At 48.4% G+C, this 19743-nt stretch overlaps 1 protein-coding gene across 1 annotated transcript in view; it reads left to right on the forward strand.

Moving 5' to 3' along the window:
* TXNRD3 (thioredoxin reductase 3) overlaps window positions 1–19743 on the forward strand; it is a 311226-nt gene that overhangs the window by 89131 nt on the left and 202352 nt on the right. The window contains exon 5 of the mRNA XM_069643385.1: window positions 10473–10545. Within this exon, the coding sequence (XP_069499486.1) occupies window positions 10473–10545 (73 nt within the window). The remainder of the gene's footprint in view (window positions 1–10472; window positions 10546–19743) is intronic.

Here is a 19743-nt window from a genome sequence, read left to right on the forward strand (position 1 = left end):
GGTTGACTTTTCCATACAGGGTCTTTAAAATGAGCAATAGGATCTTGGTTGGGTGCATATATATTTATAATACACACTCCCTTGTTTTCAATCAGACCCTGTATCGCGACCATCCTCCGTCTGGGTCTTCTGTGGATCGTATCAGTTGGAAAGGTACATGTGGGGCAATCCAGGTTAATACTCACTAGCATACGCCGAATATGTGGCCCCCGCAGTAATCCCCCCCCTCCACTTTCCCCGTATAACTTCCTGTTCATCTCTAGTGAGATGGGTTTCCTGTAACAGGGCAATGTCTAGCCTCTGCCTCCTCAAAACATAATCTTTTTCCTCTTTAAATAACTGAGCCCCCTGACATTCCAGGTTACTATTTTTAGATCACCCATCCTCAGCCATATCCTGTCCCACCTCTAACCTCCCTCCTCCGTGTCATGCGCAGAGGCGCATGGGTGCAAGCTCGTTCCCGAAATACCAGTGCAAACTCCCCATCTCCCCTCCCGCCCCAGTCCCAACTCAGGCGATCCTGTATTTGGTCCTATCCGGCTAACACAGTACTAGGGGCCCAGCAGGGGGTTACCGCACTACTGGTAACCCGACTAACCTGTCTATAGTGGGGTGTGAGTTCGGGTACCCTGTGTCTCCCAGTTTTGTTTCCCACACCACTTTCAAGTCTGAAATGGCCTCTAGGATCTGCCGGTCACCCCATGCTGGGGAGGCATCCATATGTGTGCTTCTTTATTTCTGGCTCCTTCCGATTGTTGCGGAGGTTTCGTGAAGGCCTCCATCGTAGACTGTTTCCACCTTCGTCTTGGTTTGCTTGGATGCCATATATCGCAGCGTTACAGTTCACTCCTGTCCGGTGCTGGGCTAGGTGTGGGGGGGCTATCCATTGTGTCGTGTCATCAGGGTCCAATCGCTTTCCTCAGGGTGTGGGATCTTTTAGTCTCCTGGATCCCAATTGGGCGGTGCCTCTTATTACTCTGTCTCTCTCCTCTGATGTCGGGACACCGCTCGTACAATTTCCCCTAAGGGTGGTATTCTGTTCTGCTTCCTCTGGGTTGTGCTGGCTCCGGTCCCTCTATCCGTCCTGCAGTGTCTTTGTGCCCAGCCCCTGCCTGCCCCTCTGTTTAAAGGACCATCCGTTTCCTATCCGGGAGCCCTAGTCCTTCTGCTCTCCCCCAGGTGATGATCTCCCTTGATCTTGTACTATGTGGTACTGCCTGGGCCAGTCCGACTTATAGCTTGCAATGTGGGCAGCCTCAGCCAATCCTGCGCCGCCAACTTGTGCTTTGGCTTGTCTTTTCCCACGCAGCTCTGGTGGGGGTGTTTTTATTGTGCTGCAGTGTGTCCCTCCTGTCTGTGTGGCGGTGCACTTCCTGTGGTGCGTTACTTGTTGGCGGGTCACCCTCCTCGCATACCGTCAAGTGTGGGCCTTTATCTGTTTGGTCCCGTGGCTTTGACAATATTAGCGGCCAGCCCGCAGGTGCCTTAACCTGTGCCTCCCCGTGCAGTGCTTGTCCTGAGTGAGTGTTCCTTTGTTCAGGTGGATCTCAATGAAAACTGGCACTCGTGTTTGAATATCAAGTGCTTTGTTACTGCTGTGCAATGTTCAGCAGTCTGCTGCAGGAAATAGGAGGCAGGGCCCTTAGGCAAGGATTTGCGGTGGAGAGAGCCCATAGAGCGCTCATGAGGAGACCTCCCCCTGAAGACCCCCAAAGCCCCCCCAGGCCAATCATTACCAAGATACTGAACTTTCGAGACAGAAGATATTGGAATATTTCCGGAAAGGGGGCACCATAAAGAGAGCATCTGCAAATATCCCGATTACACTCTCCAAGTCCAGAGACGGCGACTGAATTATGGTACAGTGAAAAGGAGGTTGAGAGCTGCGGGCCTACGATATATGCTGATGTACCCTGCAAAGTTGAAAGTGTTCTACAAAAACAAAGCTCTGTTCTTTGATACTCCGGAAGACGCAACAGAATGGTTGGACACCCAAAATTGTCCGGAGGGAGCGGATAGTCAGAAAGAGGATGGCACGGACGAGTGAAGCCTGATCCCGAGACCGAGGTGCTGTATATATTGGGACTTGAATATAAGAGAGAGTACGATTGTATTGAGACTATGGGGCGATGGACTAAGAGTGTAGTGCGGAAGGGCATAACGTGATGCGTAAGATAACAGGAGACGCAAGGGATGCACTGACCCCAATAATTAGGAAAGTTAGGTTGCTGGTAGGGTGGCAACCCCTGCTGGGTCCTAGTATCGGCATTGCCGAAGAGGTACTAAATGCGGGTAGGCCTGAGATCCAGGGATGGAGCTGGGAATCAGTTGGGGCTGGGGAGGGGAAGGGAAAAAGGGGGGGTGTTGGGGAGTTGGTAGAGGAATGAATGGCGGGAGGGTAGGGAGTTGGGGCTGGGAATGGAGGGGGGAGGTAAAGTTTGGGAAAGAGCCTACAGACATGAACGATGATTTACAAGACAAACCTGCAGATCCACGCAAGGAGGCGCTGGAAGGCATTGGATAATGGGGGACCTCAAAGTACTAACTTGGAATGTTAGGGGGCCTCAATAGTTAACTGAAAAGAAACAGTTATGAGACACACCTAACAAAAGAGAAACTAGAAGTCATCCAGAAGAAATGGAAGGGGACGGTGGTTGGCGCGACATATTCGGCTTACTCTAGAGGGGTGATCATCTGGGTGGCGCAGCATGTCCCGTTCAAGGTATTACAATCTACAGTAGAAACAGATGGGAGGATGGTTGCAGTGAGAGGGCTGGTGGAAAATAAAGAAATATGTATTATAAATACTTATGCCCCAAATCGGGACAGTGGCATATTTTAGGACCCTGTACACCAAACGGAGCATGTACCTGGGGGAGGCGGTGATCTGGGGGGGGGGGGGGGAGACTTTAACTGCACGCTTAACCCGAGAGTAGATAGATCGGATAACAAAATAGATAAATCTACCCCGGCTGCCAGGGTACTGCAGTCCTTGCTAAAGGACATTGGGTTGGACGACGCCTTGAGAATGCACCATCTGCAAGACAAACGGTGCTCTCATTATTCGGCCCCACAAAACCTGCATACTAGGCTAGATTACATGTTTGTTACGCAGGAACTGATGGCAGAAATAGTACAGATAGAATACAAGGCCAGGGTCTTATTGGACCACTCGCTTCTGGCCCTCACATGGCAACACAGACCCCCAAGAGCAAGGATACCGATGTGGCGCATCAGAGCTGAAGCGTTAAACGATGCAATGTTCAGGGAGGATTTGAGAGCAGAGATAGACAGTTATTTTGAGATCAACACCGGTAGTGTTGAGTCAGTGGGAACACTGTGGGAAGCTTTTAAAATGGTAGTGAGGGGGCTAGCTATAGCTAAGACTAAAGGATTGCAAGGAGGAATATTAATGGCACTGCAGGAGGCAGAAAGGGAGCTGGAGAAAGTGATGAGAAGCGGAAGCAATACTAAACGGGACACCAAAACCATAGGCAGGCTGCAACAGGAATGTGCGGGACACTGGGAGAGACTGTGCAACCTAAATTACAAGAGATACGTAAAGACAACATGCGGGAGGAGATAAACCAAGTAGGGTGTTAGCATGGTTGCACAAAGATCAATAATCTGGGCAATAGAGAAGGACGGGCCAGTAGTGGATACTCAAGAGGGCGTGAATAGAGAATTCCTAAAGTTTTATCAACGATTGTATGGGGATGTAGGGGGAAGTGCCCAATAGGACATAAGAGAAATACTGGAAGACATAGGTATGCCAGGAATTAGTGCGGAGGAGCAAGCGGATTTAGATGCCCCGATAACCCTACAAGAACTAGAGGTGGTGGTGGCGCAGCTACCCACTTGCAAGGCCCCGGGGGCCGATGGTCTCCCCAGTGAATTTTATAATCTGAACAGAAAGGAGGTGCTCCCCCTGCTTTTGGCCATGTTGGATGATGCATACGAAATAGGCAGATTGCCGGAGTCCTTGAGAGAGGCGATTATCATAGCACTCCCTAAATCCAATAAACCGGGCAAAGATTGCGGATCATTTAGACCGTTGTCAATGCTTAATCAGGACAGTAAAATGCTCACCGCGGTACTGGCAAACAGGATGAAACTGATCATTGACAAACTAATACACCATGACCAGATTGGGTACGTCCCACATAGAAACATAACTAACAAACTTTAGGCGACTACACCGAGTCATAGAACACACAAAAGGGGGAAACTTCGGAAATTGCTATTGTATCACTAGATGCAATAAAATCGTTGGACTCAGTTAAATGGCCATGGCTGATAACATCCCTGTCCACATATGGGATAGGACCTGGTTACCTTAAATGGGTCAAATTGCTGTACAGCGCACCTTTAGCCAGAGTGAAACGGGAGCGATAATACCAGAAAGATGGCAACTTAGCAGGGGCACTAGACAAGGATGCCCGTGGTCTCCCATGCTGTATTAATTAGCATTAGAGCCTCTGCCGATATGTCTAAGGCAACAGTAGGACATAATGGGTATAAACAAAGGGAGAGCCGCACTTGATTTCCTTCTACGCGACGACATGCTGCTGTATTTGCAATATCCAGAACAAAACCTCCATTATGTTCTGGAAGTAATGGAACGATTTGCGGTGCTGTCAGGCATAGCGGTGAACCCCAGAAAATCATGCATATTCCCTTTGGGTAGATATGTCGGTATTCCGCAGGAGAAATTGCCAGTCTTGCATATACCATGGGAGGTGAATACATTCAGGTACCTGGGAATAGACCTCTACCATATGGTAGAGGCAGAGCACCAGCATAATGCCGAGAAGGCGGTCAAAGGCATTGAAAATAGCATGAAGTCTTGGGTAAGGCTTCCTCTGGCGATGATGGGAAGAGGGGCAATGGTGGTCCTACCTAGACTATTGTATTATTTTGGGAATACACCATACCTGATACCAAGACGATTCTTTGACCAGGTGCACAGCATGTGCAGGGGGTTTCTCTGGCATGGGACGAGGAGCAGGGTCGCCATGCCTTTTGGAAATTGCAAAATGTAGATGACAAGGGGGGTATAAAATTGCCAAATTTTGAAATGTATTACTTAGCCATTTTGCCACATATTGTAGCTGGCTCGCTATCGGAAGACCCAACCTCTGAATCTAGATTGTTCAGACAGGAATGTGCCCTGTACATTTTAAAGGAAATCATATGGCTGTCCAAACCAGACATAAGAGCGCCCAAAGATGATTTCGAAGGGATTGTGTCCTCCGACGTATTCCTTATCTTTGATGATCCGTTTCCTCAAATGTTTTCTGTAGAGGGCGCTGCACGTCGACGTCTGCCGAGTCGATGTCCCTCGACGCCCACCGTGTCGACGTCACCATGCCCATAAATAGCCACGGTGGCCATGCACTACCTCAACAAAAGAGGAGGCGTAGGGTGACTGCCACTGTGCAGAGAGGCAATGCAGCTCTGGTTTGGGCAATTCGAGAAGGAATTTCTCTATCGGCAGTCCACCTAGCCGGAGAGAAGAACTTGACAGCGGACGCTCTGAGCAGGCAGAGCAGTCTCCCACGAGTGGGAGCTAGCTCAGGAAGTCCTTCAAGAGATCTTCGCCCTTTGGGGAACCCCTCGGGTGGATCTGTTCGCCACAAGCACCAACAAGAAGTGCAATCTGTTCTGTTCAAGGGAATTTCCCCCGAGAGGAGCTCTAGGAGACGCGTTCGTAGTGGACTGGGAGTTTCCACTCCTCTATGCATTTCCACCAGTCTGTTATTCCTCAAATGATCAGGAGGTTGAGAAGATTCCGGAAAACCATGATCCTAATTGCCCCGGACTGGGCCAGGAGAACGTGGTACCCGGACCTTCTAGATATGTCCATCTGCCCTCCAATCCGTCTTCCACTCAAAGAGAATCTTCTCTCGCAGAAGGGAGGTCCGGTTCTCCATCCAGACATCAGAACCCTCAACCTTCACGCTTGGCTTCCGAAAGGGTGAGGTACAAGGATTGGGATCTCCCTGATGACGTCATGGAGGTGTTGCTTTCGGCCAGAAGGCCAGCAACAAAGTCTTTATAGCGCTGCCGTTGGAACAAATTGTGCAGCTGGTGTAGAGAAGGGAATATCGACCCTTTTTCATGTGGTACACCAACAGTGTTATCCTTTCTACTCTACTCGGCAAACTCAGGCCTTCAAGTTGGCACTGTAAAAGGCTGTCTCGCAGCGCTTTCAATCTTCAAGCGCACTGCAGAGGAACCATCCTATTTCAAACTACCTCTAGTGATACAATTTCTCAAGGGATTAACTAATGTTTATCCTGCAAAACCATTCCAAGTTCCCTTATGGGACTTAAATTTAGTCTTAAACTTCCTAATGGGCACTCCATTCGAACCACTTCACTCTTGTTCGCTGAGATTTCTCACGCTTAAAACTGTCCTATTGGTAGCACGACCATCTGCTAGGAGGGTGAGCGAGCTACAAGCTCTCTCCTGTAAACCCCCACATACAATTTTCCACAAGGACAAAGTTGTCCTACAGGCGAAGCCTAATTTCCTCCCAAAGGTGGTTTCTGAATTTCATATTACTCATTAAATTACCTTACCTTCGTTCTACCCTCCTCCCCATCCGGGGAAAGAGGAAGAAAGACTACATAGGCTGGACCCAAGGTGAGCTCTCAGCTTTTACATCAGCAGAATGGCTAGGATCAGGCAAGCAGACCAACTGTTTGTAGGATACTCGGGTCACAAGTTGGGACTACCCATAACAAAACAAACCATTTCCAGGTGGATTATTTTGGCCATTCTGGAATGTTACAAACTGGCAGGGAAAGAGCCACCCCAAAATCTTAGGACTCATTCAACCAGGGGTATTGCAGCCTCTTCGGCTCTCCAAAGAGTGGTACCGGTCAAAGACATATATGCGGCTGCCACATGGTCGTCCGCACATACATTCACAAAATTTTACAACCTGGATTCCTCCACTAGTCAAGAGACCACATTTGGCAAGGCCGTATTACATTCGGTCCATACCTAAAGGGATACATAACATTCTTACTCCCACCTCCAATTGCATGCCACTGCTATGGGAGTCTATCAAAGATCAGGAATACGTCGGAGGACACAATCCCTTTGAAGAACGAGTTACTTCTTAACCTGTAATGTTTTTTCGACGGGATGTTCCTCCGACGTATTCCTTATCGCCCCTCCCATCCATCCCTGCAGTAATACTTCCCTTTTGGTTGCAGCTTACGTTCATTCAAGGTCAATAACCAATTCAGGCATGACTTTTCTTATGCTACAAAACAGAACTGAGAAACGGACGCCGCGCGTGGCTATTTATGGGCATGGTGTTGTCGACGCGCAGCGCCCTCTACAGAAAAAAATTTCCGAGGCCAGCAAGCTGGAAATGTATTATCAAAGATAAGGAGTACGTCGGAGGAACATCCGTCGAAAGAACGTTACAAGGTAAGAAGTAACTTGTTCATTGGGGTGGAAAATATGGCACATGGCCTGTCGGATAATGGAAAATCCGACCCCGTGTTCCCAGCAGGTTGCACTGGTAGCACTGGCAGGGAAAGAGGAGCAGTTAATGAAGATAATCAGGAAATACTGGGAACCGGTGGGGATAGTGACAATAGGTGATATCTCGCAAAAAGGGGAGATAAAGGAATTCAGGACGCTGGTGGAGGAAACGGGGTTACACACAGGGAAGTATATTACATCTCACAGGGTGGTCCAGCGAATTAAAAGAAAATGGTCAGAAGTAGTATTGGAAGAACCACCGGATACCACCATAGAAATGATCTATGATATAGCAGAGGAAGGGCATGAGATATCCAGAATATATGAGCTGGTGATGGCTAAAGTGGGAAAGGAAGTGGTTCAACTACGACAGGACTGGGAAAAAGAGGTGGGAGCCCCGATGAGTGACGGAATGTGGGAGCGGGCCAAAGGGTACCACAAGAACGTGGAAGGAACGTGAGGTTACAGCAAATACAGCTTATGACGTCCCAAAGGATAGCCAAATTCAGCAAAGCAGAAAGACCAACATGCCCCAAATGTGGCGAAGAAAACGCTGGGATGACGCATATGCTCTGGGCGTGCCCGGAAATGGAGAAATGTTAGGGAGAAATAGCTCACAGATTGGAGGACAAGGGGATTAAAATAACTGTAGGGATAGCGTGGGTATGTCTGCTTGGGCTTTCCCAAGACCACGTAAACTTAAGCACGTAAGCAAACTAAAGGATTTGGCATACATACTGGCGAAGCGCAGGATCGCCATGGGATGGAAGCAGTCGCATACCTAGGATTGAAATATGGTGGAAAGACCTCCAAAAATGGGCGGAAGCGGAAATTGTAGTATGGCAGGATGCTAGTAACACAGGGTGGGGGATGAAGAAGCAGAAACCCTGACAAGCTGGAGACACCTAATAGCCACACTATTTGGGTCCACGTAAGATTGGTCAAGCGACCAGGACCCGGAGGAGAACAAGGGGAAGGATACTCCTTTGCAAACTGCAGAAGTAGATCATGAAGAGATGTAGGCTTGAGGGACATCTCAGGGCTATGTCCTAAAACTAAAGATATCGGAATTAAAGGCATAACAAAATCCTTAATTTATGGGGCCAAAAGATGTGGATGGCTTCCCTACAGAGAGCCCCTGCTTTAAAAACACTGTTGGGGGAACTAAGAAAAACAAATCTAATCCACACAAAAGATGGAACTCCGTTCTCCAGCATGGGGTCTGGCATGGATTCACATGCTCATGAATATTCGCCGTCGTCGGGCTGGGAATCCTCGGTAAAGAAAAAAATCAGTTTTAGTTTCACTTCTGAACTGTCTTTCTCCTAACAATCAATCACTGGTCTCTGGGTCATACTGCCCTCTACCTTAGCCCCTCCACTGTCAGCCATCTTCAGATTTTTATCGCACTTTCAGGTGTTGGGAATCCTCATGCTATGGCTTTCGAGCTTTTACTGAGTTTGCAAATTTTTTATTTCATTTTTACTAAGATTTTTGCTTTTTTTTTTTTTTTTTTTTTTCGGTCAATCGAGCCTCGAGCTCCTTTTTGATTAATGGCGACCCATTTACGGATTCTTCAGCGCCCCTCAAGGGCATTTTTACTTTTCTAATTTTTATTTGTCAAGTTTCTTAAAGGATTCCAGAAGCTTCAAGGCCTACCCTGCGTGGACATGGCAGAGGAGGACGACGCTGCACCTCTATTCAAGGTTTGCCCCGGTTGCAACCTACGGAATGCCTTTTCAGACGACGGACATTCCCTGTGCCTTTACTGCCTGCACTCCGGCCCGACCCACGTGGTGGATGACTGTGCGGCTTGTCAGGAGATGGGGTGCTGCCTCAACGAGTGGCTGCAGGCCAAGGCCACTGCTCCGGGTGTGTCCCAACTTCATGCCTCCCCTGCCCAGAAGAAAGGTGAGCGGTCTTCTAAGACCTTTTGAGGACGCCCCTCCCACATGGACCCAACATAAGGCTAAGCACCACAAGTCCACTGCATCCGGGAGCGCTGTTGCGACGGGGTCCCCAGTGGCCAGGGCGAGTACAGTGTCTCCAGCTCCTTCAGCCACGAACCAATGCTCAGGATCTTTGAAGAAGAGGAAGACGGACCACCCGGGCAAGCTCTAAGAGAAGACCCAGACTGACCCTGCAGAGCAGGCCAAGGGGGAGCGGGGTCCCGACCCTCCCCCCTCCCTAAGGTGAAGGCCGCAGATCCGGCCAAGACCATGAAGGCCAAGGTGCATCAGACGAAGGCCCAACCTTCCATCGAAGTGGTGGTAGCGTCTCTTGCGAAGGCCGCAGTGGCGTATCCACAGGGCACGACCCCAAAGGCGAGAGTATCCCTGCCTGCCAGGAGGGAATCCTCTTTTCAGCCCATTGAAAGGATGCCGCAGAAGGTGATGCTCATCATTTCCCCGAAACCATCTCCCATGGTCGCAGAGAAGGGTGGGGTGCACGGTGGCCCTCCAGGGCACGGACATCTCCTCACAGGAGGAGCTTGCCAACCTCCCGGTCCTGCCTGGCAGACCAGATGGCCTTGGCCCAGCTGGCGTCAGAGTGGTAGGACCCAGCGCATGGGAGGCAAAGAGGGAATGCGTCTTGGGTGCCGCCGCCATTGCTGCATAGACCATAACTGTCAAGTTTCCCTGTTCCATGCTCGACTCATCGAGCCAGTCCTTTTTATATTCTTTCCCGCACCTCATGGGGGCGGACTAAGATTTTACAATTCCTGTAAACCATATATTGCAACTTGTGCAGCATACATTTTGTCTGTTTTAGCATAAAATAGACCCACCCTTTAAGCGCTAGCTCTAGAGATGATGAATGGAGTTTGGTAAAGTAAAGATCTCATTGAAATTGATTCTTTGAGGAAGGCAATCAATCCTTGTTAGTGCTGCTAATTAAATGTGGGAATGCTGCAAAATAATGAATGCCAAGATGTTTTATTTACTTTGGATACATGTTCTACTTTACAGGAGGCTGCATCTTTGGGGAAGAAGGTCTTGGTCCTGGATTTCGTTGTACCAACACCTCAAGGTGTTTCATGGGGTAAGTGTTACTGGTTAATATTACATTTAAGAGTGATTGTTTTTAGAACATTTTCTAATTTAGTATAATTGGCTTTTTGTACTGGGGCAAACATCACTGTAGTTCAATCCTGAAAACATTTCTTTCATGCAGTATTTCATGGATTCGGTTCCGTTTTCTCTGAATAATGCAGGATTGTATTGTCCACGTACATTGCTTAATATAGCTATTTAAAATGTTTAAATCGCCAAAAAGGGACAACCCAACCTCCCCAGTGGCGGTGAGCAGTCATACAAACGTGGACAAAATTTGGATAGCAATTGTTTTCAATGTAAAGCATTTACACTCTGGTCTTGAGTAGGAAAAGAAATGGTATAGTTTCTGACAATCTGCAAGTATCCAGTTGCATAATAGTGCTGCAAATGCATCGTATTGCTGCTTACTGATACTGATCAGCAGCAGCCTCAAAAACATGATGCTCACTTCCATGAGTGCTGGGATGTTACTGATAACGTGGTGTTGGGAAAGAGTCTTTGTTTTGCCACTCAACACCCCCGCCACCCTCATCCACCACTGGTTAGGCAAGATTGTATGTAGTAACCCTGTGGGAGACTACCCCAACTTTGTCCACTTGGCAATAGGTAACCCAACCTTTGGTATAGGCCTGTACTACACAAGTTGGTGGAGAGACTGATCAGCCAGGTGTATTTGAAGAGGGATCAATGTGAGCTGTAGGGTTGTAACATAGAGATTAACAGTGGCATGTATTTAAATAACACTTATCCTCAAGGTTTCTTGATAAAATCATTATTTTATTAATTTAAGTCCGTTTTAAAATACGCCTTCTTTGGAAGGGAGCAAAATGCAACACTTAAATACACTTCAAAAACACACTTGTTAAGTAAGTAGATACCCTTTTGGGATGGTACACATACACTACCTACACCCTGGGGTGACTTTAATTGTTAGGACACTGTGGACATTAATATATCAATTTTGAGACTTAAATGGTAATACCGATGTTGGCAAAAGGTTAGGGAAGGAAACCATGGTTAACACGTTTCTCAAACAGGTAAGCACTTTTGAATCCCCAATGCAATGCAGCTTAACCCTTTCCCAGCTATACAAGTAAGGTATGTATGATTTGTTGGAGGGACAAAGTCAGAGGGTAAGAAGAGTCTTCAGGTAGCCAGGGTGGCCAATGTTAATTGAGCAGTCTAGGGGAGCTGAGGCACTTCTTGAAGATGAGCAAAAGTCTTGCACCATTTTAAAGAGTCTTTTGAAAAGGAAATCACTGTTGGGCCACAGGCTACGAGGCTTGTGAGGAGCAAAGCGTTATGCAACTCTGCAAAGCAGCAGCCAATGCAAGTCTCCAGTGAGAACAAGTAAGCTACACACAAGAGATAAGTACCCCTAATTTCAGAAATTGGTTCCAGCAGGCTTTTGTTCCTTTTGCAGTCCTGTAGATCCTGTTGCTGGGCCTCAGTCGTGGGTATAAAAGGGAGGACATCTCGGGACTCCTGCACTGTGGTTTGAAGGTCGGCGGCAGCAATGGGCATAATTCAAATCAGCAGCACTTCGCAGTTTCAGCTACTCGCAAATAGCACCACCACGGTTCTTGGACACCTTGTGGACTTTCCTGGCTTCTGGGGTCCAGCACTCTGTTGTGGCTCAGGCTTGGTTAGTCCTGCTTCGAGGGAGTCCGCAGGATATTCCTGGAGCTCTTGTCTGGTGTTCCTGTCCCTGGCACTCTGTTCCTGCAGCAGCAATGGAAGTACAGCCAGCAGAGAGGCTGGGTGGGGTTCCAGTCGAGTTCGTCTTGGGTCGATTGGTCCCGCTAACGCAATGGGAGAAGACATCCTTTCCAGGCTTCTCTAGTCTGTCGAAATTAGAGCTCCTCTTCCAGTTTCTTTGTTCGGTTCATTGGTAGACTCTGCCTTGCTTGTAAACGACTGAATTTTCCTCGACTAGGGAAGCCCTGCAAAGGATGACTTCTCCCCTTGGGTTGGTGAGAGCAATCGACCCCAAGACTAACTTGTCTGGAAATCCTCTCTGAGCTGGCTGTACTTCCATTGCTGCTGCAGAAACCGATTGCGAGGGAGAGGAACACCAGAATCGAGTGTTGTCTTTAAGTCGGACCCGAGCTCCAGGAAGATCCTCCGGACTCGCATGAAGCAGGACTGACCAAGCCTGAGCCACCTCAGAGTGCTGGACACCAGATGCGAGGAAAGCCCATAAGTTATCCGAGAACCGCGGTGCTATTCGTGAGAAGCTGAAACCGCGAAGTGCAGCTACTGCCGACCTTCAATTCGTAGTGCAGGATTCCCCAGACGTCCTTCCTTTTGTTCCCCACGACTGAGACTCAGGAACAACAGGATCTGCCATGCTACAACTAACAGAATCCAGCTGGAACCATTTTCTTCAGGCCTAAGGTACTGTAAATCTCTTGTGTAGCCTTGCTAGCTCTCAGTTGAGACTTGTCTTGGTTGCTTTTGCAGAGTCTTGCAACTTTGCCTCCCACACTCCTCCCAGCTTGTGGCCCAACGGTGATTTCATTTTCTACAAAGATGTCTAAAACATTGTGTAAGATGTTTTACTTAACTTCAAGAAGTGCTTGAGCTCCCCTAGACTTTGCTCAATTGACATTGGCTGTCCTGGCTCCCTGAAGACTCTTCTAACCTCTCACTATGTGCTTTAACTTTCCCCAACAAAAGTCACATATTTGTTGGTTGGTAAGGAGCCTAGTGCTTTCCTTCATTCCCAAGTTTTCCAAGCACTTGAGAATTAGGCAAGACTTCTGTTAACTGTTTTCTAAGCAACTGTTTTCTAAGCACTACAAGAGTCCGGGGGAGGGGGGGGTTGTCACTAAATAAAGATAGTTGGGATTGAAATAGAAGGTGCAAATGACTATTTAGATGGATATATTTGTAAATCTTTTAAATTGTAGTTAGTTTTGCTCAAAGCACACGTTGAATTCAGCCTGTGCTAAAAATAGACGGCAGGCTGGCAGAAAGCACGAGGTAACTCAGCAGCTGTTCCTGTCCATCAAAAGCCAATGGAGACTTTAAAGGATTCAATACATGACATGCACAGTACTAGGAAAACAAGTTTTGGATGGGCTCTGCTGGTATCCAGTAACCAAGTCAAAAGTATTTAAGCCCCAGCACCAGTCTTCAGGACCTGGGAGCGGTTGAGGGACAATATACCGCTCTGGCGCAGTTCTTTGCCAATCCTTCTGTACAGATTTTTCTTTTGCAAGATAGACTCATGGCCTTAATTCCCTAGAGGGGTGTATTTACTCTGGTGTGAGCATGATCAGGGGTACCCCAAATATATTTAAGGGGTGCCCCCCTGCAAGTTGGGGTTCACTTTCACATTTGTTAACTTGTGTAGCTGGGAAAGGGTTAATTTATTCTGCATTGGGGGTGGGGGGGGGGGGTTCAAAAGTACTTGCTTAAGAATTGTTAACCGTTGTTTTTATTTCCTAAACATTTCTTTTTGACACCAAACCCAGTATTGCTCTAAATGTGCCAGTGATATGTCAATGTCTGCAGTGTCCTACTTAGTAACATCGGGGCTTAGGAAGGGTCTGTGTGCCATACCAAATGGGTATCTACTGATTTGAAACTGTGTTTTTGAAGTATGTGTTGCATATATTGCTCCCTTTTAAAGAAGGCTTATTCAAACTGACTGTTAAATAATTGTTTAATCATGAAACCTTGAGTGTAAGAGTTAATTTGGATACTTGTCACTGTGAAACTGTTACAACCCTACAGCTCACATTGACCACTCTTGAGATAAGCCTGGCTGCTCAGTCACTTTACCAACTTCTGTAGTACAGACTTATACGGTTGGGGTTACCTATTGCCAAGAGGACAAGTCTGGTGCAGTCTAAGAGTACTGCATACAATCTTGCCTAACATTGCAGCTGAGGGTTCAGCCTGCGGTAGGAACGCACAATTGTAGTAAAATGCAATCCACTGCCACCAGCCATTAATTGTAGAAAGGGTAACATAAGGATGTTAACATGAGAAGGTAGACAAAGGGAATACTAACTAACCCCTCCAGCACTCTATGTAAGATAGTGTGTGCTGGGACTACAAAGAGAAAAAGGTAAGTAAAGTTAATTTCACTTTACTACTCTTGGAAACAGTAGTTCATCCAAGAGAAGGTATTTATACCTTTGAGAAATCCAAGGGACTTCGCTGTGACACTGAGCGTGCTGGGTGTCGCAATGTAACGTGATAATGCCTATGGAGTTTGTCGTACTCCGAAACCAAAATAATCCCAGGGTTCAAATGAAAGATAAATACATGAGAGAGTGGGGGGAAAAGGTCTCTTCAGGAAAAAAGCCCAGCAAAAGAACTGGGGATTTCTAAGGTAGAAGGGAATTATCACATTTCTGAGAGTTCTCCCTACCCCCCCCCCCCCCACATAACTCAATAGGACACTCCACCGTTTGCTACTGTTTTGCACCGTTGTCTGATTTTTTTTTTTTTGGGGTAAATGAAGCATTTCTTCTTCACTCGCCTTGCTAAACTCGGTTTTGGTGGCATCGTCACAATCCTTATGGCCAATCGGTGCAGAAGAACTCTGATCTCGTGAACATTCCTGTGTTCATCTTCCCAGATCCCCTACAGCGAAGTGGGGCAGAGACACTGGTGGATACTTTTGAGTTTTATTTTTCATGGTCTCATGCATTTTGTTTTTTTTTTTTACCACTTGATGCCAATTACAGAAACATAAACTCTAAAATATTTGTGGCATGATATGTTCATCTGTCCTGTGGCCATCTTAAGGTTTGACCTTGTATGGTGAGCCCCTTCCCTAGGGAAGGCTCCTGCTTTCGTGGGCAAAGTGGGGGCCCTCGTGTGACTGGATGTGGGGGATGGTTTTGTCTGGACCCAGTCCTTATTCATGGCAGTTTTGCTAGACAGATTGAACGGACCGCTCCTGCCAAGTTTGAATGGTGCAGATCCATGCCATTGCTTGGCTGAGGGCAACTCCAGTCTAGATTCTGGATAAGAAGCTACTCTTGTAGCTATTGTTTAGTTAATTGTTGGAGCCTAGAGCCCTACGAAAGAGAGCAGCCTTTTGAAGTCCTAGAACTAGCCAGAAGATCGCCAGCAGGCATTTCCTCACTTGCCAGTGAATTTGTGTCTGCAGCTTTCCTAGTGTGAACAACCAGTCCAGATGGCTCCTTAACGATCAAAGATTCAGCTGCTTGAAGTGTTTTGAACCGACCTGGAACCATCCTGTTGGCTAGCCAAACGGTTTCCTGGGGCTACTTCGCTGCAACGGTCGCCAAGCCGAGTTGAACCTTGAACCTCTGCAGATCCTCTGCTTCGAGGGGATTGTGTCCTCCGACGTATTCCACATCTATGACGGGTAATGTCCACAGCTGTGCTGCTTCGAAAATTTTCGGCAGAAGACGTCCTGCGTCGATGACGTTGATCCGTTGTCCCTTGAGGCATCCGTTGAGGGTCGTTGTCACCGGATGTTCTATATAGGACGCACGGCGCCCGTAGCCTCGGTCCCGTTTTTTCCGCAAACGTGTTTGCTCAGCATCTCAGCACGTTCGATTCTTCTCTTTGAAAGCTATGTCTTCGTCTGATACTACCCCGAAGTCGTGCTTTAAAAAATGTCAGCACTGCGGTTCGAAGATGTCCATCACGGACCCACACGACATCTGCCTCTGGTGCCTTGACGAAAGCCAGGCCACCGACTACTGCGAGGATTGCCAGTCCCTAACATCTAAGGCCTTGCGGGAATGTAAGTAGAAATTCAAGGTAGGTAGGGTGTCTAAGCCCCATAAATCGGTCTGTTGGGGTTTCAACCGATGACTCGAGGGGCGACTCTGCGTCAGCGATCTAGGGGGTCTGGATCTAGGAGTGGTTCCGGCCATTCCTCTGCCTCGTCGAGGCATTTTAGGAAGCGCCGTCACTGGTTGCCTTCCCCCGTCCTCGTTGGAGGAGGACTCCGCCAGACGGTTGACTTGTCCCACCAAGTCTTCATCGCCGGCCAAATGGGATTCATTCCGCCAGCAGATGTTAGCGATTTTTCAGTCGCAAGGCACAGTTCCGTCCGCGCCTTTGAAAGAAGCCAGCAAAGAACAGGCTTGGTCCACCACTCGCACACCTTTGGACTTGGACGGTCGGCGTGATACTTGGGAGCCGTCAAGGTCCTGCTCAGACAAGGGAGATCGCCATAGCCGTGCCAGATCCAGGTCCTGGTCCTCGACTCCATTGAACCCTGCGAAGCCTTCGAAGAAGGCGTCAGCGCCGTGTCCGTCGGAGCTCTCTCGGGGATCCCCCCCCCCCACCCTCTTAGAAGTTGTGACGCTGATTCCCTCGGTGCTGTTTGTGGAGGATTTGCCGGAGGTGCCCCTGAGGGCTGTGGAACCACAGAGGGAGGCTCTCAGTAAGTCTGAGGCCTGTTCTTGAGCCCTATTCTGTTCCTCCTCCTAGACTGGACTTTTTCCAACCTTTACAGGATATTTCCGAGGTTGCAGAACTGTGAGGAGATGGCTGTGCCTCCTGATGTCCCTGATGACATTTTGTCTGGGCATAATCAATCAGATAGAGGAACTCTGTCAGTCATTGCATGATAGTGGCATTGACATCTCTCCGGAGGTGGAGTTTGGCCGACCTGAGCATCGGGTGCATGCGGATTCCTCCTATCGGCGTCTCATGTCAAGGGTGACTGAATACTTGGGGTGGTCTGCTCCACCTGTTGATTTTGCTCAGGATGATTTGACGGACATCCTGGATCAAGGTTCGCCCACTGACCCGGTGTTGCCGTTTCACATGGCTTTGCAAAGGAGTGTGGCGGCGGCTTGGATTGCTCCGGAGAGTCTACCGGCAGTTAATAAGTCTCTTCCGAAGAAATACCGCCCATCCAGTGGTGACCCCCGCCGATAACTTGCTTACGGAGAGTTTGGTGATGCAGGCGGCTATGGCCTCCTCGAAGCAGGCTGCGTACCCCATCATCCCTCCTGATAGGGACGATAAGTGCTTTGATGGTTGGGTGAAGAAGTGGCCATCTCTCTCTTTCTCTTTCTCTCTCTCTTTCTCTCTCTTTCTCTCTCTTTCTCTCTCTCTCTCTTTCTCTCTCTCTTTCTCTCTTTCTCTCTCTCTCTTTCTTTCTCTCTCTTTCTCTCTCTTTCTCTCTCTTTCTCTCTCTCTCTCTCTCTCTCTCTCTCTCTCTCTCTTCTCTCTTTCTCTCTCTCTCTCTCTTTCTCTCTTTCTCCCTCTCTTTCTCTCTTTCCCTCTCTTTCCCTCTCTTTCCCTCTCTTTCCCTCTCTTTCCCTCTCTTTCCCTCTCTTTCCCTCTCTTTCCCTCTCTTTCCCTCTCTTTCCCTCTCTTTCCCTCTCTTTCCCTCTCTTTCCCTCTCTTTCCCTCTCTTTCCCTCTCTTTCCCTCTCTTTCCCTCTCTTTCCCTCTCTTTCCCTCTCTTTCTCTCTCTTTCCCTCTCTTTCCCTCTCTTTCCCTCTCTTTCCCTCTCTTTCCCTCTCTTTCCCTCTCTTTCCCTCTCTTTCCCTCTCTTTCCCTCTCTTTCCCTCTCTTTCCCTCTCTTTCCCTCTCTTTCCTCTCTTTCCCTCTCTTTCCCTCTCTTTCCCTCTCTTTCCCTCTCTTTCCCTCTCTTTCCCTCTCTTTCCCTCTCTTTCCCTCTCTTTCCCTCTCTTTCCCTCTCTTTCCCTCTCTTTCCCTCTCTTTCCCTCTCTTTCCCTCTCTTTCCCTCTCTTTCCCTCTCTTTCCCTCTCTTTCCCTCTTTCCCTCTCTTTCCCTCTTTCCCTCTTTCCCTCTTTCCTCTCTTTCCCTCTTTCCCTCTTTCCCTCTCTTTCCCTCTTTCCCTCTCTTTCCCTCTCTTTCCCTCTCTCTCTCTTTCTTTCTCTCTTTCTTTCTCTCTTTCTCTCTCTTTCTTTCTCTCTTTCTCTCTCTCTTTCTTTCTCTCTTTCTCTCTTTCTTTCTCTCTTTCTTTCTCTCTTTCTTCTCTTTCTTTCTTTCTTTCTCTCTTTCTTTCTCTTTCTTTCTCTCTTTCTTTCTCTCTTTCTTTCTCTCTTTCTTTCTCTCTTTCCTGAAGGGGAGGGACGGGATGATTTTCTAGCCCTCGTGCAGGACTGCAAGGATGCCATGTACAAGTCCGTTCAGTTGGGTTTGGACACGGCAGACTGTGTCAGCCGGTCCATGGCTACGAGCACACTGATATGCAGGTTTGTGTGGTTGCGGAAGTCGGGGGGGTTTGCTCCTGATGTGCAATCCCGTCTTCTGAACATGCCCTTTGATGATGTTCATCTGTTTGGCAGCAAGGCTGACGAGAGCCTTGAGAGGTTGCAGCCCTCCAAAGCTTCAGCAAAGTCTTTGAGCGCGGCAGTTAGTCAACCTCTGCCTTTTCGTCCTAGGGGACAGCAATGGAGGGGAGGTTCCTTTCGGTACTAATCTTCCTTTGGTAGATCGAGGGGAGCTGCCAGTCAAAGGGGCCACAGTAGGAGAACCCGGGGTGGAAAGCAAGATACTCGGGGGTGCCAAAGCCGCTCGGGCAGTTACCTCTTAGTCTTCAGGCACTGCAGCAGCCGCCTCCACTCAGTCATGAGGCCATGTCCCATGGTTCACCGGTTGAGGACAGACTTGCGCAGCATCTTGGAGAATGGCCAGCCATTACTTCAGATGTATGGGTTCTGGAGATCATAGCCCACGGCTACTGTCTTCCCTTCCGGCAGAGGCCTGACGACAATCCACCGGGGAAGCTCTTTGAAGTATCTGGATCCGCTCCTTGTGCAGGAAATCCGATCCCTGCTTGAGAAAGGCGCCATAGAACTGGTGCCTGTAGCGGAGAGGGATGGTATTCCCCTTATTTTTTGATCCCGAAAAAAGACTGGGGATTGAGACCCATCGTGGACTGCGTTGGTTGAACAAGCTCCTCGGGAAGGACAAGTTCAAGATGGTAACTCTTAAGTCCTCCAGGCCCTTCAACTTCAGCATTGGTTGGTGTCTCTAGACCTCAAGGATGCTTACTTTCATGTGCCGATTCATCCCATGCACAGGAAATACCTGAGGTTCATGGTTGGCGACTCGCATTTTCAGTTTCGGGTACTGCCGTTCGGATTGGCCTCCGCCCGAGGGTCTTCACCAAGCTGATGGTGGTGGTGGTGGTGGCAGCGTATCTCAGGAAAGTGGTGATTCACGTCTACCCCTACCTGGACAATTGGTTGGTCAGGGCG

Source organism: Ambystoma mexicanum, chromosome 2p (assembly GCF_040938575.1).
Source record: "Ambystoma mexicanum isolate Mex_15411 chromosome 2p, UKY_AmexF1_1, whole genome shotgun sequence".
Lineage (NCBI taxonomy): Eukaryota > Metazoa > Chordata > Amphibia > Caudata > Ambystomatidae > Ambystoma > Ambystoma mexicanum.